The sequence below is a fragment of the Microtus pennsylvanicus genome, chromosome 12 (assembly GCF_037038515.1).
Source record: "Microtus pennsylvanicus isolate mMicPen1 chromosome 12, mMicPen1.hap1, whole genome shotgun sequence".
Lineage (NCBI taxonomy): Eukaryota > Metazoa > Chordata > Mammalia > Rodentia > Cricetidae > Microtus > Microtus pennsylvanicus.
The window spans coordinates 59813950-59837887 of NC_134590.1; the positions used below are offsets into that span (position 1 = coordinate 59813950).

The window sequence follows — 23938 nt, forward strand, 5'->3', positions numbered from 1 at the left end:
AACTTCAAATATCTCCAAAACGTGAAGACAGAGCACTGGGTAAGGCCCTGAGATCCATGCATGGCTCCTCCCTGTCTGATGGCCAGCCATCCTTGGCTTGCCGCATTTCCCACTGTCAAATGTTTCTCGATTTGGTGGTATATTTTAAAAGCTTTTTGTTTTACTTTCATTAATAGTGGGAGGGAAGGGGTGTTTGCATGTACTTTGTGTGCTTGTGGAGGTCAGAGGTCAACTTAAAGGAACAGGTTCTCCCCTTCCACCTTTACACAGGTTCTGGGAATTGAGCTCAGGTTGTGGGGCTTGTGTGGCAAATGCCATTACCCGCTGAGCTGTTTCATCAGCTCCTGATGAGTATTTAAACAAAACCCCAACATTACCACATAACTCTACCCATAGAAACTTAGGACATTGATGGGGAGAGTCTTCTGTTTTGTGCTAATTTCATTGGTTAAATAAAGAAACTGCCTTGGCCCTTTAATAGGACAGAAAATTAGGTAGGCAGAGTAGACAGAACAGAATGCTGGGAGAAAGAAACCAAGTCAGGCAGTCGCCATGATTCTCCCACTCCAGACAGACGCAGGTTAAGATCTTTCCTGGTAAGCCACCTTGTGGTGTTACACAGATTATTAGAAATGGGTTAGATCAATATGTAAGAGCTAGCCAATAAGAGGCTGGAACTAATGGGCCAGGCAGTGTTTAAAAGAATACAGTTTCCATGTAATTATTTCGGGTTTAAAGCTAGCTGTGCGGGCAGCTGGGTGCCAGGAATGTAGCCCTCCACTCTTATTACAACAGGACGCATCTCTGTTCAGATCATGGAGGGGCGGTGTTTGCATGGGTGTGCACAATTGCTCATTCCTGTGCAGAAGACTAAGTCAACACTGGGTGTATTCCTCAGTCACTCTCAACTTTAGTTCTTGAGACAGAATTGTTCACTGAACCTGCAGTTCATGAATTAGGTGAGGCTGGTTGGCCTGTGAATTCCAGGGATCCCCCGGTCTCTGCCTCCACAGCACTGGGGTTACAGGCACACTCTGTCATGCCTGGCTTTTTACGTGAGTGCTGTGGATACAAACTCGGGTCCTCTGCTTTCTTGGCAAGAATTTTACCGACTGAGCCTTCTCCCCAATCCCTTTTAAGGACTTTTAAAATAAACTATAAGCATAATTTGCAATTCCCACTAACCCGATTAATACTGCTTCCTTTAACCCAATCCCCCATCAGACCATATTCAATTTTAACTTGTTCAGAAATGACTTTCCACTTGGGGGGGGGGGCAGCCTCCGTGCTCCTGCACTGAGTTCTCTGACTCTCTGCTGCCTGCACTAGCTCCTCCCTTGTGACTTCTGCTCATTAGTCAGAGAAACTAGGTCATTTGTAAAATAAGAATTTCTTAAGCCACTTTTTAAATATGATCATAATCATCCTCAAAACACAATAAAAGATAATGAAAAGATGAAAACTTCTCCCCTCACACACAGTCCAGGGCCAGACATTCTGATGTTATAACTCTATAGCGGTCATTGTGCCATCACCGCCTGCATGGGCCACATGCTGGCTGATTGATTTTTTTTAGTTCACAGTCAGGGTCAGACTCTGAAAAGACAGAGGATATGGGAGCATCTGGGTCTGCTCTCCTGGGCTGATGGATGAGATGTAGATGTTTAACAAGCCACAGGGTTGATGGGAGTCAGGAGGGCAAGAATGGGCCTTCCAAGTTCATCAGGGGTTAGGTAGGGCAGGTTCAAGCCCATAAATAAGCCGAAGAAGGCTGGACCACACAACGTATTGGGAAAGGAGAGGGCGAAGGCTACATAGAGCCCAGAGGTAGCAAACTAGAGAAATGCCTTTTTATTTTTCCATAAGCATCTCCCAAGTTACGACATGTTCTTCATGATTCTGATTTGAAATACCTATACGATCTGCCTTGTGGATACATAATTGTGTTATCATTTCACTAGTAGTTTTCTTCAGCATTAAGATTTGGCCATTGCTAGTTTTGAGGCTATCCATTTTTCCCATGTGTTTATTTACAGTTTCCATGGTGCCTTCCCCACAAGCAGCACCTTAAACCCCATTCCTTGAGAAGGGAGAGTTTTACAGAGAATAGGAAGAACCCAGTCTCCTAAAGCAAGACATGACAGGACCACCTGGGGGGAACAAAGGCTCTAAGTGAAAGCTAGAAAGCCAGCAGAGGAAGTAGAGAAAGGAGGCAGATGCGGAAATACCAAATATAGTGTGGATCTAGTTAAACAGAGTGCAGTTGAAGCTGGAGCCTGCTGGAACCCTGAAATGCTCAGGACAAGCTGATGGTTCCAAGGGCCATGGCCCTAATGGTCCCTCTGCCATGGCAGCTACTATGACAGGGAAGTAGAAGATGAGTAAGCCCAGTGAAGAGTTCACTCTAAGGAAGCTGGGGCTCGCTGAGCAGAAGCAAAGCATGGGTTCAGACTTTGCTCTGACGGCATCATCTGAGAGAGCATCACATTCTGCCACCCGCCAGAAGAACCTATATACCACACCTGCTTTCTGTTTTCCCGGCCCTTTTGAGAGTGTGTGTCACATGGGTTAGGGCCATGTCTGGCTACTGTGTGGCTTACCCCACTAGATTCCAAGCTGCTGTTGCGATAAAACACTGGCCAAAAGTAACTTGACAGAGGAAAATGTTCACTTCAGCTTACACGTCCAGGTTATAATCTATCACTGAGGGAAGTCAGACCAGGAACCCAGGGAAGGGACCTAAGTGATGGGGGATTCTCCTCTGTATTCTGTGAATATCATTGGTTAATAAAGAAACTGCTTTGGCCTATAGCAAGCTATAGGGGAACAGAGCTAGGTGGGGAAAACTAAATGGAATGCTGGGAAAGAGGAGGCAGAGTCAGAGAAAAGTCATGTGGCCCTACCAGAGCCAGATGGAATATTAACCAGTAAGCCGCAGCCATGTGGCAATACACAGATTACTAGAAATGGGATAAATTAAAATGTAAGAGCTAGCCCAATAAGAAGCTAGGGTTAATGGGTCAAGAAGTGATTTAATTAATACAGTTTCTGTGTGGTTATTTCGGGGCTAAGCAGCTGGGAACTAACAAGCAGCCTTCTTCCAACACCTAGAGTCGGGAACCATGGAGGGAAGCTACTTATTGGCTTATTCAATGGCTTATGCTATGTCCAGCTAGCTTTCCTGTTTATCCCAGGATACCGACCTAGGGATGGTGCCACCCACAGTGGGCTGGGCCTTCCCACATCAATCATTCAATCAAGACAGCACCCCACAGACTTGCTCACGGGCCAATCTGATGGTGGCAATTTCTCAACTAAGTTTCCCTCTTCTCGGGTGATCCTAGGTTGTATCAACTTGAAAGTAAAGCCTAACCATCACAGAACCATTTATGGAAGGAAGGAGGGAAGAAAGGAGGAAAGGTGAATAGAAAAATTAAGGATGGATGGCATGCTAAATGAATTATTAGGTGGATGAATGGATGGGTAGATCAAAGGATGACAGATGGATGGATGAATGGATGGATGGATGGATGGATGGATGGATGTTGAATGGATGGATGGTTGAATGGATGGATGGTTGGATAGATGGTTGGATGGATGTTGAATGGATGGATGGTTGGTTGGATGGATGGATGTTGAATAGATGGATGGTTGAATGGATGGATGGTTGAATGGATGGATGGATGGTTGGATGGATGGATGGGTGGATGGATGGATGGATGGATGGATGGATGGATGGATGTTGAATGGATGGATGGTTGAATGGATGGATGGTTGAATGGATGGATGGATGGATGGTTGAATGGATGGATGGTTGGATAGATGGTTGGATGGATGTTGAATGGATGGATGGTTGGATGGATGGATGGATGGATGGATGGATGGATGTTGAATAGATGGATGGTTGAATGGATGGATGGTTGAATGGATGGATGGATGGTTGGATGGATGGATGGATGGATGGATGGATGGATGGATGGATGGATATACTGAAAGACGATAGGCAGACAGGCATCCTGAGGCACCTGAACTGGTTCTTGAAAGATGAGTGGGTGAGGTTGGAGTGAAAAGAAATGACAGCATTTGTTAAAAGGAGAAGAGTGTGGGGCAGCCCCCATTTCCTGTCTGAAAGGTCTTTAAAGCGATTTGTTCAAGGTCAGTCACTCTGAAGTCCAACCTCCTGTCCTATTCTCCTAATTCAGCAGGCAACGAGGATGCTGCAACCCCATGAGACCCTGGAGAGCAGTACAAACATCAGACAGAAGAGGGCAGGACCCTGCATGCTGAGGCAGCACCGGCAAGTGGGAAGCCAGGTTTCCCAGCACCAGAAAGCAAGCAAACATGAGTCACCCACAGCTGGCACACAGCAGGGAGTAGTGTCTGACTTGTCACATTTAATAGTGGGTTTCTCCGGCGCAGCCTGAAAGGATGTATTTAAATGCATAGCGTGCCAGTGTGCCGGGTCAGCCCCAGCCTGGGCTATGCTTCCAGAGTTACGTGGCAGAGCCTGTCTGTGCTCAAACATACCCCTCCATCTAACTCCAGATAGTGTACGTGAGAGGTACCACCAGGTGCCAGGCAGGAAATCTGCAGAAGAAAATATATACACAAGGCAAGAACTGATGTATCTGTCTGTCTTCCTCTGTTCCCGAAAATGATTGCTACTCTGCCATTGACAGTCCTCTCTCTCCCGCCCTCCTGAGTGTGTGTGTGTGTGTGTGTGTGCATGCGCGCGTGCACGTGCATGTGCGTATGCGTGTGTGTGTTCATTTCTGGGGAAGTGCATATGCATGTGTGTGGGTGCATGCAGATGTGTGGAGGTTGAGCATCATATCCCCTAATTTGATCTCACTCTTTTGAGACAGTCTCTCAGTGGCTTGAACCTTTCCAATTAGGCTAGGCTGTCTGGCCTAGGAGCCCCAGGAATCCCCCTCTCACAGTCTTCCCTATGCTATGATTATAGGCTCGCCACCATGTCTGGCTTTTTTATGTGGCTTCCAGGAACCAAATTCTTCTGCGCCAGCCCTTACCAATTGAGCCATGCCCCTTGTCTGGCTTTTTATGTGGTTTCCAAGGACTAAATTTACTCTTACGCTCCGGCGGCACTTACCAAATGAGCCGTCTCCCCAGCCCTTAACAGCCATTTTCAGAGCCATTTCTGCAAAACTCCAGCTCAGGCACTCAAAAGATGCCATCACGGACTAGGGTTCCCAGGGGCAGCAAGTCCAGTAAACCCTGCCCTGCTTCTCTTCAAGGCTTCTCTTCAGGACAACCCTCACCCTGCCAGCATGTGACGCATGATGAAGACCCCGGAGAACTTAATAAAGCCTTTTCAAACTCACACTGTCCATGAGCAGAGTGGGGGTGGGCCAATTTAGTGGAACGATTTCCACAGAAGACACGCTAGGAAGAATATTTTGACAGTCATGTTTTTCTGTGGGTGACACATGGAATGTTGTGTATCAGACAGAATAAACCCAGGAACATGGGTGGCCCAGCTTTACAGAAATAACCCAGGTGCAGGTCAGACTCAAGGACTCTCTGTCCACATGGGATCCACCAAACCACACTGCTGACACATTTTAAAATATCTTCACACTTCAGAATTCTTGGCACCTCATGAGCCGATAGAATTTGGAAATATTCTCTGATCCAAGGGTTTTGTGTTCTAAAACTCCTTTTCCTCACGAGTAAAAACGGATACAAGGGCAGAGGAGATAGCTCTGTCAGTAAAGCTGTGATTGCCTTGCAAGCTTAAGGACATGAGTTCCAACCCTAGAATCCACATAAGGAAGCCCAGGAGTGGTGGCACATGGCTGCCATCCCACATCAGGGAGGACACAGGCAAATGCCTACAGCTCACGGAAGCCAACCGACTATAACCAGAGAAGTACACACAAAGTCAGTGACTTAAAAAAGACAAGTGGCACCTGGGAAATGACACTCGTGACACTCAAGGGTGTCTTCTGGCTTCTGTGCACATAACATACACATGTTCATATACACCTACACACACACAAGAAAAAAACTTGCAGAAACAGTTGTTTGTGGAAGGGTTATGGATAGCTGAAAGAAACAGGTTTTGGTCCTTAAGAGCATTCAGTCTAGTGAGGGACACTAACTACCCTGCCTTTGCAGCCCAGTGTGGCAAAGTCGTGATGATAGAGGGATAGGAGGGCAGGGAGGAGGTCTCCACTTGCATCCCTGCAAGAGAAGAAAACGCTCATACCCAGCCTGAGTGAGTGCCATGCAAAGGAGGAAAGAGGCTCCAGAGAAAGGGGGTCCCATGAAGAAAGGAGCCAGGCTACACTCCAAGGAGTCTCATAAGAAAAGAGGCCTGAGAAGCAGAGGTCTGGGGGTGGAGTCTTAACTGAGTATAGCCCCCACATATATAAAGAGACGTGGCTCTAAGACCACCCACAAATGCCACAATCCACATGGGTTTCACTCTCTCATATAAATGGTGCAGTATTAACATCCAACCTGTCTCCATCTTCCCAAATATTTATGTCATCCTGGGTTACACATAACACTGAATCCAATGGGGATGCCATGGCACTCGTCGTTAGGCTGTGCTGTTTACGGAATATAGACAACAGGGTGGGGTGGGTGTTGCTGGTGCATGCTAAGAACAGGTGCAAAGTACCATCTGCCATTTTCCATCTGTGGCTGACTGAAGCATGATACACCGAACCTGCAGACGGGGGAGCTGACTGTAACCTCAGAGTAAGGAATATGGAGAGGTCTCCAGAGCAGCCGGAGACCTGGGGGCATGAAGGCCCTTCACAAAAAAGAGTTCGGGCTCTGCATGATGGTAACATGAGAGAGGAAACTAAGATGAAGTGAAAGGTCACTGGTTATCTTATATTTTCCTAATAGCTGAAGGTAAGGTTAAAGGGTTACAACATGTATCAAGGAACCCGGAAACTGAGTGCTGGGACATGGTCTTCAGAAAAATGTCAAATATGGATATATAGTAAAGAATGCAAAATCAAATGTGATGGCATAGTCACACCACCAATGGCTTACCACTGGGCTATTCATAGTTTCTAGGAAGTTTTAAGGACAAATAATAAAATGTTGGAGAAAAAAGGGAAAACACAACTCTCTACCTGAAAGTGACTAGGGGGAATGAGTCTTTCTGGGGAGCAAATGAGCCCGGGTGCCCCCCCCCATGTCATCACTGCAGTAAGATGCATGCCTTCCCAACATCCCGGCACTGTATCTGTCTATGTGCACACACGTGTGTGTGCGCGCGCACACACACACACACACACACACACACACACACACACACACACACTATTGAGCTTCTCACACCTTATAACCAGAGAGTCCTGTGCATAGGATCCTTACATCCCCAGGAACTAGCCTGGGGCCACACAGTATTCAGCAAAGACTTGCTGAGACAGAAAGATGCATCACTTTCTCCGGAGCCCTTGCCCCACTGGCTGGAGAGGGACACCTATGGAGTGCAAGGCCCACAGAGGGTAGGGGCTGCTGAACACCTCTTCCAAAAGGATCTATCTGAACATGGGCAGCAATGCCATTTCTACTCTCAAGAGTCTTGTGAGTCGGAGTGTGGCCTGGGCTAGGGGAAGGACTTCTGACATTATCTGCTACCAGATCCACTGGAGAGGGGGCACGCTAGCAGGAGGCCTTTTCCTCCTCCAGATGAGAAGTATTTTGTGCAGTTCTACTACAAGAATTAGCTCAACACTTCAGGCATTCTTTTTTTTTTTTTATTGAGAAAAGGAAAAAAAAAAGTTTCAGCCTTATCCCAGCCTCCCACTTCCTTCCCCCTCCTCCCACCCTTCTCCCCCTCCCCCCACTCCTCTCCCCCTCCCTCTCCAGTCCAAAGAGCAGTCAGGGTTCCCTGCCCTGTGGTAAGTCCTAGGTCCTCCCCCCTCCGTCCATATCTAGGAAGGTGAACATCCAAACTGGCTAGGCTCCCACAAAGCCAGCACATTAAGTAGGATCAAAACCCCGTGCCATTGTCCTTGGCTTCTCATCAGCCCTCATTGATCACCACGTTCAGAGAGTCCGGTTTTATCCCATGCTTTTTCAGTCACAGTCCAGCTGGCCTTGGTGAGCTCCCAATAGATCAGCTCCACTGTCTCAGTGGGTGGGTGCACCCCTCGTGGTTCCGACTTCTTTGCTCATGTTCTCCCTCCTTCTGCTCCTCATTGGGACCTTGGGAGCTCAGGCATTCTTATCCACATAACAGAAAAATCATCCTCACTAAGACTCAGCTAGGGACGGGTCTAGAATGTCCGGAATGTCAGTTCCCAAGAGGCACCACACAATCCCATCTCCCATGGGTCCAGCTCTCATCTCACACAGTGGGGATGAAATCGAACCTTTCCACAAAGGCAGCTATCAGAAAATGCACAAAAACCCACTATGATCTGGGACTCGTCACAGCAAAGCGGTGCTATTCTTACCTAACTAACATTTATCCAAAAATGACAGGCTGGTCAGCCACCCCATCTAAAAACTAACAAAACGTTAAAGCCGTGATTAGACAAGAGAGACAGTGATTGTGTCTTCAGAGAGGGGGACTTGGGCTGGGCTCTCAAATGTGAGCGGAAATTTACAAAGCAGTAAAAGCAGGGAGGTGAACACTTCCATAAACAGAGTGTAGGCAGGCAGAGCCCTCAGGGATCAGCCTGGACCAGGAGCGGCGATGGTGCTGTCCGTGGTACTGAAACATGGTCCACTGGACACGGAGGCTTCCCAAACCTGGAGATCCTTCTCTCCCCCACCTCATTCAGCACTGCAGGTCCTTGTTAGTTTTCTATCCGGGCTGACTAGAAATTCTTTTAATTTTTACATCCCCAAAGAACTAAAGTAAAAATGGCATGTTTAATGATGAACTAAAGTAAAAATGGCTTGTTTAATGATGGACGTTGTCAGCTTCAAATATTGCCAAATCTCCCTTTCAGCATTTTAATTCTCCAAAGGGTGTATATGGGGCCCCTTCCTCAGCTAATGCTGAGGTTGGCCACTGGGGTCAGTGATTGAATGTCATCATTGGTCCTCAAGTCACAGATTCTGGGAAGGCTCCCGGATTCACAAGCAGGAAAGAGAGGAAGACAAAGATGGGGTAGCTGAGCAATCGCTCCCACTCTGAGGAAGGGGGTGGGACTTCCTCTTTAAGGGACAAGCATGGAAACTACCCTCACAGAGACCAAGGAGGCCCTATCTTAGAGGAAATACACCTGTCAGGAAATGAACACAAGTGGAGTTGATTTCTCTTATGAAAAGGGGAAAGTGGAGCTGGAATTAGAAAGTTATTAACCCTCCAGATCCTACCAGTGAGCAAGGCTCACATCCAAATCTCCAAACTTTGATAAGGTATATAGGTGTTCACACATACGCAGAGAGAGAGGGAGAGAGAAAGGGGGAGAGAGAGAGAGAGAGAGAGATCAATAGACAGACAGACGGACAGACCACAGCACAGCACCAGTCCTACTTCCTAGCCTCCAACTACTCTGAGTGACCTGGTAAAAATTTCATGCCAGGTGCTTTTAGCAAAATTCTTGCTGTCCAGATGTAAGTAACAAAGGACGTCACTGAACATCCCCAGATCTTTGGGTGTCAACTCTGCAGCAGGTTACGACTTTAACTCTGAATCGTGACACCACACACACACACACACACACACACACACACACACACACCAGTCATGCTTTGTGATGGCTGTGGACCAGCCCTGTGAATAGGTTTGACCAGCAAGAGGACAGACTAGGATGCACGAGCCAAGCAGGACTTTCAAACACAGATAGTTCAGGCCAGTCCTCTCTAGTCTGCCTCCCGCGGGACCCATGTGACATGTGACCCCAAAATGAGATGCTGAAGGAGCAAACCCAACCCAGACAGAATCCCAGAGACAAACCTAGATGAGCAGTGCCCCTGCCACCCCTGATGTAGTAAACATCACTGTTATTTTCTGCAGCATGTGTGGGTGTTTGCTGTGCAGTACAGCACAGCACCACCGCGAATGAGCACACGGGCTGGCTGTGGGCTGAACAGCCCAAACACTTCACACTGCCTCAGCAGGGTTCCTACCATCAGTAGCCCCTCCATACCTCCCACCAAGCTGCCTGGCAGCAGCAAGTACGGCCACACAGCTGCACACATCTGTTTATTCAGTCACACAAATTATCCTGGTGGCAGCCTCTCCATCCACAGTCAGGAGAGACCCAGGGAGTGGAAACCAGTGTGGGACTCAGTCTAATTAACACCCACTCACCCTTCCTTTGCCTGGAAGGAAGCAGGGTGGTGGTTTCCTTTTGAATCAGAAATGTAGATGGGCCCCAGGGAATAGAGCTCAGGCCTGTTTCCATGACAACTACAGCTGTAACAGCAGGATCTCAGGCCCATTGTACTGGTCAACGTTCAGGAAATGCTCAAATGACAGAATTATGTCTGTGTAAAATGGCACATTCTCCCAAGACCCCACTGGGCAGGTCATTCATGGTGCCTGCAAAAGGTAGCCCTAGCCTAATCCACATGGGTCTCCATTTCTATTTTTAAGTCTTAAATCCCCATAGGAAGCAAGAGTAGTTGCTACAAATGGGAAAACTCAGAGAAGGCAAGTAGTTTGCTCAAGTCACATAGCCAAGAGATGGTTCCAGAATTTGAACTTTGTTCCACTTGGTTCCTATACAGTAACTCCCCCCTTCTCTTACTCCTGGGGGAACAAAAATATCTTCATTGTGCATGAGCCTCCACCCCATACCCCATTAAATAGGTTAAGCAACAATAGACTGTCGTGTCATTTATCCAGGGTTTTTATCCACACCCCACCCCACGCTTCAGCTTACCTTCTGCTGAGAATGTGGTCCAAGAGGCACATTGAAAAAGCTTTGATCATATACTTTTGTTGTATGATAGGGCCTCTCTTGGGTATATTCCCAAGAGTGGTATTGCTGGATCCAGGGGTAGGTTGATTCCGAATTTCCTGAGAAACCGAAACACTGCTTTCCAGAGTGGTTGCACAAGTTTGCATTCCCACCAGCAATGGGTGAGTGTCCCCCTTTCTCCACAACCTCTCCAGCAAAGTCTATCATTGGTGTTTTTGATTTTAGCCATTCTGGCAGGTGTAAGATGGTATCTTAAAGTTGTCTTGATTTGCATTTCCCTGATCGCTAAGAAAGTTGAGCATGACCTTAAGTGTCTTTTGGCCATTTGAAGTTCTTCTGTTGAGAATTCTCTGTTCAGCTCAGTGCCCCATTTTATAATTGGATTGATTAGCCTTTTACGGTCTAGTTTCTTGCCTGGGTCTGAAAAAGCATGGGATAAATCCGGACTAGCTGAACATAGAGGACAATGAGGAATACTGAGAACTCAGGAACAATCGCAGTGGGTTTTTGATCCTACTGCACGTACTGGCTTTGGGGGAGCCTAGGCAGTTTGGATGCTCACCTTAGGAGACCTGGATAGAGGTGGGCGGTCCTTGGGCTTCCCACAGGTCAGGGAACCCTGATTGCTCTTCGAGCAGATGAGGGAGGGTGACTTGATCGGGGGAGGGGGAGGGAAATGGGAGGCGGTTGAGGGGAGGAGGCAGAAATCCTTAATAAATGAATAAATAAATAAATAAATAAATAAATAAATAAATAAATAAATAAATAAGGAAAAAAGAAAAAGCTTTGATCATTTTGAGGGGTACTCTCTCTGGGAGTCAGACACTAGGCACAGAGCCCTCCTTAGCTAAGAACACCAGTAATGCCTCATTATCTCACTGAACATGTGTGTTGCTAGAGAACATCATTTTCCGTGGACACCATACAGAGTCCAGCCGCCCTACCCTGTCACAGGTGTGTGCCAACCTGTGCTTCAGTACCCATGCATGACACAGGACTGATGTGTGTTCAGCTATGTGGGCAATGTGTGGCAGAGAGTCCTTCTGTGGGGAGCTGAATCATACAGAGATGTGTGTTTCCAACTTCAGCCACTCCCATCTCACATGCTATCTCTACCTGTCTTATCTGCGGTCACAGAACACACGAGACTGTGGCTTATTAACCAGTACAAGTTTATTTTGCTTGTGATTGTGGAGACTGGGAAGCCCAAGAGTCTGGTGTGAGCCTGTGACAGGATCAGTGTGCTATCATCTGAGATGAAAACAGAAGGGCCAGGAACATGACGAGCCAAGGGTGTGCACAGCTCCCTCTTGTAGCCCATCTCCATGACGGCTACACTGGTCCACTCAGAAGGGTGCAGCTTCGTGGCATCATCACTTTCTGTTAGGCTCACTTCCCTTATTATTTCTTATGAGACTCGTGTCCAACACAATACACTGAGGATCAAGTTTCCAACACAGCAAACACAACATACCTGGGACCTAGCACCGTCTTGTCCACATGGGGAAGGTCCCCACACCATCTGATGCTTCCACCTCCTACTGCACCCAGCCTGGGCTGACCCTCACACCTGTCTCCCTGCCAAGTCTCTCGTTTCTACCATGTGACACCAGAGCGGCTTTCTGAAGCACAAATCCAATGGTCTGACCTCAACCCACAACCTTTCAGGGGCGACTCCATCCACGGGACCCTGGGAGGGTCCTCCATGAGAGCCATTATACTTACCTACTAAAGCCACCGTGTCTTTGTTTGTGACATCCCAGAAGGGTGGGCTACTTGCCAGGTCTGCTCACCCTGCAGATCTTTGCCTCCCCATCCCCATCCCAGTGGCCTGGCTCTAGCACCCTGTGGAGCTCCCCCAGTGAGAGGTCTGTACCTTTGGCTGCATATTCAGGGTGTTCCATCTTTCAGCTCAGCTTTATCTGCCTTATTTCCTAGAAGACAGATCCTCCACTTGGTTCTGAGACCCACCCCACCCCCATGTCACCTCTGCAGGCTGTGCTCCTCCTCTGTAGATGGAGGCAGTCAGAGATCTGGCCTCATGGGATTGCCTGAAGATCTAGAAGCCCACAAGCTGCCCACACACTGAACATCAGCCCAGGAGATCCAGGATTCCAGGTCACACATCTGCATCCAGGCATTTGAGGAAGTAGGAGGAATTTTCCTTGTTTGTTCTTTAAAAATCAGTGCCAAATCATTCAAGTTCAATTTTGGATTCATATTACTATATTATGCCCAGAAATAAAATTTAGTGAAAAGAAAAAAAGAGGGTGGGGACCCTGTAGCTTTCACTGTCAATTTGACATACCTAGAGTGAGGAGTCTCAGTCCTCAATCAAGGGACTGCCAAGATCAGACAGGCCTGTGGACATGTAGATGAAGGATTGTCTTGTTAATCTATGTGGAAGGGCCCAGCCCACTGTGAGGGTATCATCCCCTGGGCAGGTGGTCCTGGGCTGTATCATGAGCCTGTGGGTAAGCCAGCACTCAGTGTACCTTCATGGGTCTTGTTGTATATCCTTGGCTGTGCGTGACTTCCCTTGTAAGAGCTAACACTAAATAGAGTAGCAACCAAACCTGCCTTCGATTTGCTGCTCTGGTTCTTGTCCTGACTTCCCTCAGTGATGGACCATGACTTGGAAGTGTAAGCCAAACACAAACCCTTTCCTTCCCTAAATTGCTTTTGGTTAGAGTGTCTCATCACAGCAACAGAAAGCAAACTGGGACAGAGAAGAAGAGAAGCCGAACACGACGCTGTTCTTGGCACAGAGAAAGGATAGAGGAGGTGGTTGGAGAAAAGAAGGCCCTAGTGTTGAAGAACAGCTCCCCAGTGTTGTGAACAGCAGGAGAGAAGAGCACTGGGTAATTTATCAGGGCCAACCACGGGCACATCACAAAAGAAACACCTGCCACACAGAATTGTCCCAGAGCTAACCCAGCTGTGTGTGAGGCAGTGACCTCCTGTAACTGTAAAGATTCTAGGAGAAGGCATTCGAAATCCCTGCATGAGCTAGGAGAATAAATCATGTCAGGCATTTTCTACACAAACACAGAAAACCTCCCCAAGTTTATAAGATTCCCTTCAATGTAGAGTTTACAGAATGCAAATATTTGTGAAGATTGTGCTAGGACTTGAGCCTTCAGGATCTGTTATGACAAAAAGCACCTTTCTGCTAAGGATATAGCATGGTGGTAGAGACCTTGCCTAGCGTGCCTGACACTCTGAGTTCAATCTCCAGCAACACGTATGCCTGCACATGTGTGCATACCAGCCTGGTCTGAGGATGGGGACTACATCCCTTGAGCAGCCACGTGCTTGCTCTACGTGGTTAGGTTCTGTATCAGATCCACTGAGTCCTCTCATACGCACATGGTCCCACTTGAACGTGAACAGTTCCGAAAGCCAGCAAAGCCCCCTGGCAAAGCAGATCTGTCCTCTCCCTACTGCCAAGGTTTCACTCTAAAAGAGCCTCCATGGTGCAAACTAGCCCAGAGCTAAGCCCAGACAGGCCTTAAGGAGAATCCATGCAGGGGCAGCTAAAAGCTCACTCAGCTGAGAAGCATGGCTTACCGTGTGGACTCATCCATCCCCCCACACAGTAAGGAGTCCCTTAGGTGACTGGCAAATGAAGGGGTGACTCTCTCAGTCCTTTGTGTGCTTATGTGGAACATATGGACGTGAGAAACTAACCAAAGAGCCCACAGCTCCCACCCCAGGATGAAGGGCTCCTTAGAGAGTAGATCTTCCTGGCAAAGGCAGAATGCTAGAGAGAGCAATCCTACCCAAGGAGGGAGCACTAGGTTCCTGCAGCAGAGGGCTGAGTAAAGCCCATGGGACTGGGAGTTCACACAGCCTCGGGCACCAAGGTCTTCATTTCACCTGTTTGCTCTTGCTTTCTGATATGTGTATGTTATGCAAATGTGTTCATGTGGACGCGTGCTCGTGTCCATCAGAACACATTCATGTGGAGAGTCAGACGATGCTGTGACCCATCTTCCTCAATTTCTCTCCACCATATTCTTTAAGATCGGGTCTCACACGGAACCTGTCACTCATGGATTTGGTTAGGCTGGCTGGCCAGTGAGCTCTGGGGATCTTCTTATCTCACCACCCAGTGTCCCTCCTCATCACCCCTCCCCCGCCCAGCTGGAGTTACAGATGTGTGCACCACACCCAGTCTTTTCAGGAGTTAGGGATACAGACTCAGAGCCTCATGCTGTGTGGCAAGCATTTTACACACTGAGCCACCCCCCAGCCCCACTTGTGAGTGCTGAATCACGTTCCCTGTCAAGTATCCCAGCTCCCACCCCACAGTGTGAACCACCAACCAGCACTGATTCACAGTTGCATTAGCTTAGAGCAAAACTTGCGATCTAGACATCACACCCAGGGAAATGGGGTTCTCTCAGTCTAACCAGGAAATATGGTCAAATAGTCTAAAACCCAGAAACACTCCTGAAGTGTTCTTTTTTAAAAAGCATCACCACCAGCTAGGTTGGCAGCCATGTTTCCTTATCTCTGAGGCCCTTAGCAGCAATGACTGCACAGACTTGCCCTTCAACACCATCCCACTGTCTGCTGCCGACCTAGTTCTCCTTGGTCCTGTGGGAAGGAGGACGTCCTCTGAGGCTTCTTTGTCTTGTCAGCACCAGATGCTTCGTTTTTGCTCACAGCAGCAAACCAGGCTCTACTCAGCACCTGGGAGTGCTCAGAACTCTAAGACAGATGTTGTTAAAACACTCCGTAAACTTTGTCGCTGACCCACAGTTCAGTTGGGGATGGTTCTAGCGCACCACACCACACCACTCCCACGAGCTTCCTTTCTGTAGGGTCTCTTCTACACCTCTAAGTGGTTCCTTCTCTACACCTGGCCCTTGCCTCGCACTGCCATGCCAACCTATACTGCTAACTGCCCTTCGAACCAGCCCCACCTAAGAATCATCACTGAGCCTTTTCCCCATCACACATATATTTGCACAACAAGGTCAGCATGGTTTCAACAGACGATTATAAGTATCTCTTTGACACCAGAACTGGCCCATGAAATCCTCTAGTCACCTCCAGGAAACTGACTTCAGGTTTATCCCAACTTGAGGCTCAGCCCTATGACTTGAAATATTGCATGATATATATGATACATGCCATGATGGGGCAGAAGATGCTAAAGGCCTTTTAGGTAGCTTCCAGTCAGCACGCTCTGCTCCTCCTCCAGCCTGGGTCTCAATGTGGAAAGATACATGGGGCAGATGCACCTTCTCACAGCAGCAAGGCCTGTGGTATGAGCTGGATCTTGGGGTTTTGTACTGTTGCACAACACTGACCAATACACTGCCCCATAGTGATTGTGCTGACAGCTACCCCATACGGTGTTTACTCTGTGCAGAAACTCTTACAAACCTTACATGGTTTTTCAGCTAGTGATCGAGGAGAGGGGACCCATGGTGACTGGTATTACTAGTCTTATTTTATAGATGAACATAGAGAAAGATTGATGGATAGAGAGACTGTGTTGACTCTGAAGATTCAAGCCCAGAAATCCTGACTTCAGAATCATCACTGTTTTCTTTTAACACAGCATCCTTCAGTGTCTTCCTATGACCCATAGGGCTTCAGAATTGTACACTGTAACACTGAGTCTCAACCACTTCACCTATATCACACTAAGAAAAGGAATTCACTATCTAAGAAGAGTAAGTGACTTGACCAGGAGCAGACGTCTCCTTGGAGTCTGTGTCATTTCTATTACCTCGGGCACACTCCAACCTCCACAGCCTTGAAGCATCCTCAGTTGCCTGGGAATTTGGATCTCTCTCAAGTCCCTCACCTTCTGATTCTTCTGTGTAAAACTCTTCACCTTCTTTGGGTGACGGTTCTCTCCTCCCAACACAGATCTCATCAGTGCTGTTCCATCCTTGTGTCCAGCAATCAAATTCTTGTTTGTTTCTGTGAAACCCATGAACTTCTGTGGCTTCTAGCCAGTACCACGGCCTGATCCTTGTCTTAGAATTCCCCTGGCATGCTCTGAGCCAACCTGTCCTTTAGCGACTATAAAGGTGTTTCAGGCGTGTGCACTTTGTCACTTTGATGGCCAACTTGGTAAGGAATCCTGCACCGTCACTGTTTGAACAGTACTAGTCGCTAAGGTAAAATTCAAATTTCTAGTTCCTCAGGGTGAATGAATAAGGAGCTGTGTCTGACCTGTTAGATACTTGCTATGTGCTAGGAACTCTTGGGAGTATTACACTGAATGTGTTCCATAACCACTGGCCAAGTTCACTTTGTAATGAACCCATGAAGCAACTGTTACAAGGAATTCATGCCTGAAATATCAGAACGGTTACAAGGAATTTATGCCTGAAGTATCAGAACTGTTATAAGGAATTCATGCCTGGAATCTCAGCACTTGGGAAGACTAAGCAAGAGCATTGATAATAAAGGTTAGCCTGAGCTACAAAGCGAGTTATAGGATAGCCTAGGCTACATACAAAGTGAGATAGATCCTGCGTCAAAAAAAATTTTTAAAAAATTAAAAGAACGGGTGTTCAAAACTGCCATCACTTCTGTGTCCCTTCTGAAAACCTCCTTAAGAATTTGGTGTTTTTGGTCTGCCAAACTTTGTTGACTCCCCAAGGGAGGCATTGCCCCTCTGAAGAGTAGATGGGAATGGGATAGGAGGAGACAGGGAAGCAGGATAAGGAAGGGGAACTGGGGCTAGTATATAAAATGAAAAAAATGTAAATAAAAAAGACAAAAAAAAAGAATTTGGTCATAATAGAAATATTTTTTCTTAGAATTTGGCTCACCTCTTCCTGCCCATAAACTTTACATTATTGGGATTTCTGCCTCTGTCGTGGATGGCTAAAGCTCAGATCAGCCCACGGTGGCCCTGCTGTGCTGTCCTCTGCTCTTCCTGGGTCCTTAGTGCTGGTATGTGGCTTCCAAATGATTTTCCAAATTGTGCAAGTCTCCAAATCCTTTTTGCAAAGACTCAGGGAATAAGTGAACAGCTACTCTAGATGAAGGTCCCCTTTGAGATAGACAGCCACATGCTTCAAAGGCTGCTTTTTTTGTTTCTATTTTCCCCATATGTTTTATATTAGAGTCACAACTCCATCCTAATATGAGTTTCTTCCCTGCCTTCACTGTTTGATTAAACACCACACACACACACACATTTTCACACCGCCATATATTCACATATACAAACACACACCACAAAATGCCCACCCAATGATTTTTCTCAACAACCAGAACAGTCCACTCACTCTGCCTGTTTGAATGTAAACTTGAACATGAATCTTTCCTTCTTAGCACGATACAAGAACCCTGACCCGCCACTGCATACCTTTGAATCTTAGTTTCCTCTTTGGGAAGCAATGATGATTGATAATATACCAAGGCTACCCTATTCCCATGGTTCTAAGATCTGTGTGGAAGATAATAGGAGTCCGGTAGACTACAGCAAGGGCTGCAAGTCCCATTGTTAATAATAACCAGAAGCACCATAGCAAGCTCCCTGACTTCCTCCTGCACACAGCTGAGCAAGCACACACACACCCTGTGGCTTCTCTGGGAGCCCAGAGCTTCTGCAAGGCCAGGGAGCCCAGTGCCTTTGTTTGCTCAGAGCCACACCCAAGATACTGTACTTGCTAAACACAGTGGGCACCTGTAAATAGCTTCAGCTATGTTAACTGCCCCCTCCCTGTCTGTGCTCTTCATTACAGGAAAATCCACCCATGAGAGAGCTTCATCAACATTTTAGATAGCCCCTGGGGATAGAGACTAAGTGTGTGTTTCCCATCTTCCTTCTCCATCAGGCCAACCTGTCCATCATCTCACGAAGGATTGGGATACTTAAAAGAAGAAACAACTCCAAATCATAGCCAATCAGAGTAAAGCATTTTTCTAGTTCCATCTTCATGTCCATAAGGTGCATGGCCTGTGTGCCCCTGTGCTCCTTGTTCTAGTACACACCTCCAGATTCCCCACCGAAGCCTAGATCTCCATCTCTGTGGATCTCTCCCCATCAGAGAAATTAATGGGCCCATGGGGTGACCCAGCACCCTGCAAAAGGGACCTGAGAGTGCAGCTGTGCTCTCTGCTTGCTTCTGTGCCCTGAATCTTGAGCCTTCCTGCACCTCAAGATTCTCCTCAGGCTGACTGAAGCACCTTTGACTTTTCCAAGGTTTGCTTTCAGTGTGCAGAAAAGCCACACGGCAGCTGAGGTGGGAACCCATAATACTGGCTTTTCTCCTGCCTCCTCCAAGAGCCACCTCCTTTGGCCCCCGTCCTTTACATACCTGCTGAAGTCACCTGCACACTCCTTACTCCCCTTCACTATACCCACCTTTTATGGCCATTTGTGGATTGGATGTCAATTATTGCTAACTGTGGGAGCTAAGGCCATTTCCTTCCCACTGTCCCTATGTCTGGCAGAGACCAGGCACTTGTTATAAACTACCCAGTGGCTGCTGGGGGGCGGGTGAGGGCTGTAGCATCTAGAAAGCCACAGTGGCATTTTAAAAGGGGATCTGATCCCCCATCACAGCCTATGTACCATTAGTAAAGGTCCCCATGTATAGAAAGGGTTCTTACCTTCATATCCAGCCTCTAAAGCTTGCTATTTCCTCTTAAAACCACAAATTTTTGTGGTTGGGGCAGACAATGTGCTTCAAAGGAACAAGTGCCTTCTCATAGGCCTTTTTAAGTAACTGAGATACCCTTTCTGCATCTCTCCTCACCATACTTGCTGGAACCACTCCTGAGGTTAGCAGAACATCTCTGCGATTGTCCCACAGGCTAATCGTCTACTTTGCATAAAGGATTAAAGCAGCAGACAGGCCAGCAGTACCCTTTCGTAAGTCAAGGGTGCCAATACACTAACAACTCTGCCAGGATGGCCAGGCTGCTCATGAGTCTTGTGGGGGTACCTGCTATGGATAGCAAAGCACTGGGGCTCAAAAAGCCACCATCGCAGGACACATACCCACAGCCATCTGGTGTCAAGGCTGAGCCCTTCATCTTCACTGCAGAAGGTCACAGCAGGATGGCCCTGCAGCTCAACAGACTGAGAGCCATAGGAATGACTCCAAAGGAGCCCTTCCCACAGACCTGCCTAGCAGCCATCTGTTGGACTTCAACCTGAGACACTGGCACCCTTAGATCTGCTAGGAGCACACAACACAGAGGGACCCAAGCTATTGACTCATTAGTCCCTGCACCAGGCCCACCTTATCATCTGCCTTAGTTCCCCTGGCAGGGGCCCAAGATCAGCAGGCCTTCCCCGCAGGAACCTGCTCCAATAATCCCAGGCTTTCTTCCCTCATTGTCTCCCAAATGGCCACCACATTCCCTCCAAGGACCTCTCCCATCTACAGGGCTTACAAAATGGATAGATATGGTTCTGCCTCCATAGAGTCACTTCTGTAGATAGGAACGCAGCAGAGTTCTGCTGGTGAGAGCTGAAGCTGGGTTCAGGAGGGGTGAAAGCCAGACAGGGAACCAAGTCTTCTCCCACCCTCCTTCTCACCCATACTCACAGCCTATTTTCCAGCCTCCCCCTGCTTCACAGCAGCGCTTCCCTGAAAGGACCTCCCTCGGACCATAAAACTAGCACATTTGACAGCTCCCTAGGAAAAGTCAGCACCCACCTCTAACCAGAAGCTGCCTTGCAGGGGCCCTGGAACTGCCCCTGAGCCAGAACCCTGCATGAATCAAGCCGAGTCTCCACCTTCAAACCTCAAGATTACCCCTGGGAATGCCAGCTCTGGGAATCCCGCCTCCCAGCACCAGGATGCTCCAGCATTGCCACCCCAGGCTCTGGGCTGCCATCTCTGGGCAACTGTGTGCTGGTTCTAACACCAGGCAGGAACTCAGTGGAGGATGTAGCTTCTGACCTCATCACCCTTAGATCCCAGCCTAGACAAAGCTTCTAGAGATCAGGGCTCCTTTGTTTCCGGCCACACCCAGGGACACAGCCCAGATGTTCAGCCTACACTACTACCCCATTTTCGGGCAGCTCAGCCTTTGCGGTTAACCCTTAAGAAGCCGCAGCTGCCGGTGTGGATCACTGGGATATTTTTAGCTGCAGTGAGACATGGGAGAGGTGACTCTCCATCATGGCGCAGCTCCAATTCCGGCCTTCCACCCATCAGTTAACGAAGAGTGATGAACCGCATCTTTTTCCTTCCTCTGCAGGCTGCAAGGTGCAAGGGAGGGGTGCTGCAGGAACCAGGTGCACTAGGCCAGGCAAACCTCCTCCATCCTAGCGTGAGGCCAAGGGAGGGGGCTGGGACCCCGCGCCCCTCCCTCTTTTGTTCAGCTCCACGTCCTCCCGGCCACGCCATCCTCCCGGCACATCCCGCAGAGGGAGGGGGCTGCACGCCCGCGGGGAGAGGGACCGGAGACTCCAGCCCCGCCCTGCCATGAGGGGCTCCCCCTCATTGTCCCCAGAGGGGGAGGGGGCGGCCTCGGCGAGACGGGCCCCGCCCCACTCGCGGCGACGCAGGGAAGCCTCCGGGGCGCCCCTGCGGTCCCCCCACGGGTCTGGACCCTGATGGCGACCACCCCCAGGCCACAAAGCACCGCGGCAGGGCGGGGGCGCTTACCGTGATGTGCGGGATGCTCTTCTTCCCCTGATGAGACATGGCCCCCCTGGAGCCCTCCACCTAGCTTCTGGAGCTGCCGACTGTCTGACGCCCTACCCGGCTCTCTCCCGGCGGCGCTACTCGTGGGAGCAGCGACAAAGGCCCAGAAGGGATGGAGGAAAGGACAGAAGCTCGGCGACCACCGCTGCCCACTCCCCGCTGCTCGGCCCGCCGCCGCTGCTCCGGCTGCCTGCACCTCCCGGCTTGGCAAGGAGGGCGGGAGGAGGAGGGAGAGGCAGGGCGAGAGGAGGGCGCTGAAGACAGACAGCTCCTCCCGGTGGCGGCAGCAGAACCGGATTCGCCCCTCACGGCTCGAACCAGGAAGCGCTTCCCTTCCGATCTCCCCCACTCCGCCCCCGACCCCCGCCCAGCGCCCTCGCCTGAGCCCCGGCATTGCTCGCGCAACTAGGAGAATCTGCTTTTCAGTGTTTTTAAAAGCAAGGAATGGCCTTCGGGCGCACGGGCAAAGGCTTTGGGCAAAGCCACAGGTGTCTCTGAGTCTCTGCCGGTAACCTGTGTTTGGAAGGGAGAGTAGACCGGGAGCCAACACTCTCCCTAATTTCTGGAAGCATCCTTGGCCCTTTAGGGTCGCGCTCAAGGATTTCCCCCCCTCCCCCGCTCCCCACCATTCTTTTCATGGTCTCTGTTTCTCCATCCCCTGAATGGGCCTTTTCCATACCCAAACCCAAGCATTCTTTCACGCTGTACCCTTAAGTAGTCCACCTTAGTCAAGGTGTACTCATTTACTCATTTTTCTGGGCCCATCTCCAGGGTCTTCACCTCTCTCTTGACCCTCTCCATTTCCATTCCCGCTCAGAGGCATTGCAGCAAAAAGGACTAGGGCAGCCAGAATCCATGGGTCATAATGGGCTCAGTGTCCTGTCATTGTGACCAGTAGCTTGACTATGAGTGCTTGGAAAGCTAGAACTGACACCAAGGTCTCCACAGCTCTGGGGACAGGGGGAAAAGGCGGGTTTCCTATCTCTCATGTGAGTATTTAAAGCCCAGAGGACCCATAGTCCCGATGTTGCTCTGGGAGAGGTAAGAAAGAAGGCAGGACAAAGCTTGCCAAACTTCACTAAGAGAGGACAAAAGATGGAGAGGGAGTAGCCCCAGCAGACCTTAAAGCATTGGGCAGCTGCCCCTAGGCAGGAGCAAGCCATTTCCCTGCCAATGAGCTCATTTCCTGCCTGCACAATTCCCTCCACTGACCCTGTGCATAGACACTCTCCTCCACTTCCGGGTTGCCACGGAAGGTGAGGCGTGAAAAAAAACCTCTGGGACCTGCTGGGGTCTGGCATGCTGCACCACAGGAAGAAAGACGGTTCCCTAGTCTACTGAAGGAGATCAGGTGGGGTTACAGGCTCAGAAAGAACAAGCTTATATCTGGGAACCCACTAAGCCATGATTCCCCCTTTTTACAGATAAGAAAACTGAAGCTTGCAGAGGTAAAATTTCGCACATATACAGAGATAAAAATAGCATATATTAGCTGCCGCAGGGCAGTGTCTGGAAGCCAGATCGATGCGGGTTCCGTACTCATTAAGTCCCTGTTCTGTGGCTCCTAAATTCTCATTAATGACCGGAAGCTGCGAATGGCAGCGGCATCCTTCCAACTGACACCTGGATTCCCTTCCTCAACACTAAATAATAGGTTCCAGCACCCCGGCCTTCCCTAGGGCCAGCCAGAGGGGTCTAGGCAGGCAAGCTACCGAGAGGGGCTGGGCCACGTGCAAGTCAGAGGGAGGAGCCATGTTCGCGACTAGCCAAACAGATTGCTGCTCCCAAGCAGACTTTGCCGGTACAAAGCGCTGCAGCCACCGGCCTCTGGCAACTGCAAACGTTGCGCCTGCGCTGTAGAAACCCCTCCTCCCTCCCAGAAAAGAGCCTTATAGGCGGGAGAGGGGCCAGGGCACCCTTTGCCAGAGAGTTGAGGCCATCCCCGGATCCCCAACCCTCTGCAACCGAAGCCCTGCGGTCTCCAAAAAGTAAAGGGGCCGCGAGCTCTTTCGCTCCACAGTCCCCACCAGCGAGTGCTTTGGGAGAACTCGGACGCAGTCTTTTGTCCAATCCCTAAGAAGCCTGGGAGAAAGGACAGAAGGGACCTGGGAGGGAAGAACACAGGAGCAGGCGAAGCGACCAGAGTCCAGAAATACCAAGGCACAGCTGCCCCGCCGGCCACGGCAGAGCTGGGGACAAAGCTAGTGTGGATGACCCTGAACACCACCGTCAAGCCAAGGTCAGCTCCGAACCAGGCACAAAGAGCACTCGCCTCCTGGGTACTCCCCATTGAGGGAAGCTGAGCAGACTGCCACTCTCGGGTCACAGATGGAGGCAGTTTAAAGAAGGTGAAACATCTTGGCTGGTTCCAGGCGGTGGCTGGGTTTCGGAACCCTGTAGCTCTGATGGAGCCAGAGATCCTGT

At 49.3% G+C, this 23938-nt stretch overlaps 1 protein-coding gene across 2 annotated transcripts in view; it reads right to left on the reverse strand.

Moving 5' to 3' along the window:
* Crmp1 (collapsin response mediator protein 1) overlaps positions 1-23938 on the reverse strand; it is a 54997-nt gene that overhangs the window by 29440 nt on the left and 1619 nt on the right. Inside the window, exons 1-2 of one of the 2 annotated variants that reach the window (XM_075943722.1) lie at positions 21594-21727; positions 21476-21562 (exon numbers count right to left, since the gene is read on the reverse strand). The exons of the other annotated variant lie outside the window; for it this stretch is intronic. Coding sequence (XP_075799837.1) covers positions 21476-21514 — 39 coding nt within the window. The 5' untranslated portion in view covers positions 21515-21562; positions 21594-21727. Of the gene's footprint in view, positions 1-21475; positions 21563-21593; positions 21728-23938 lie in introns of those variants that run through there. 2 annotated transcript variants of the gene reach the window in all.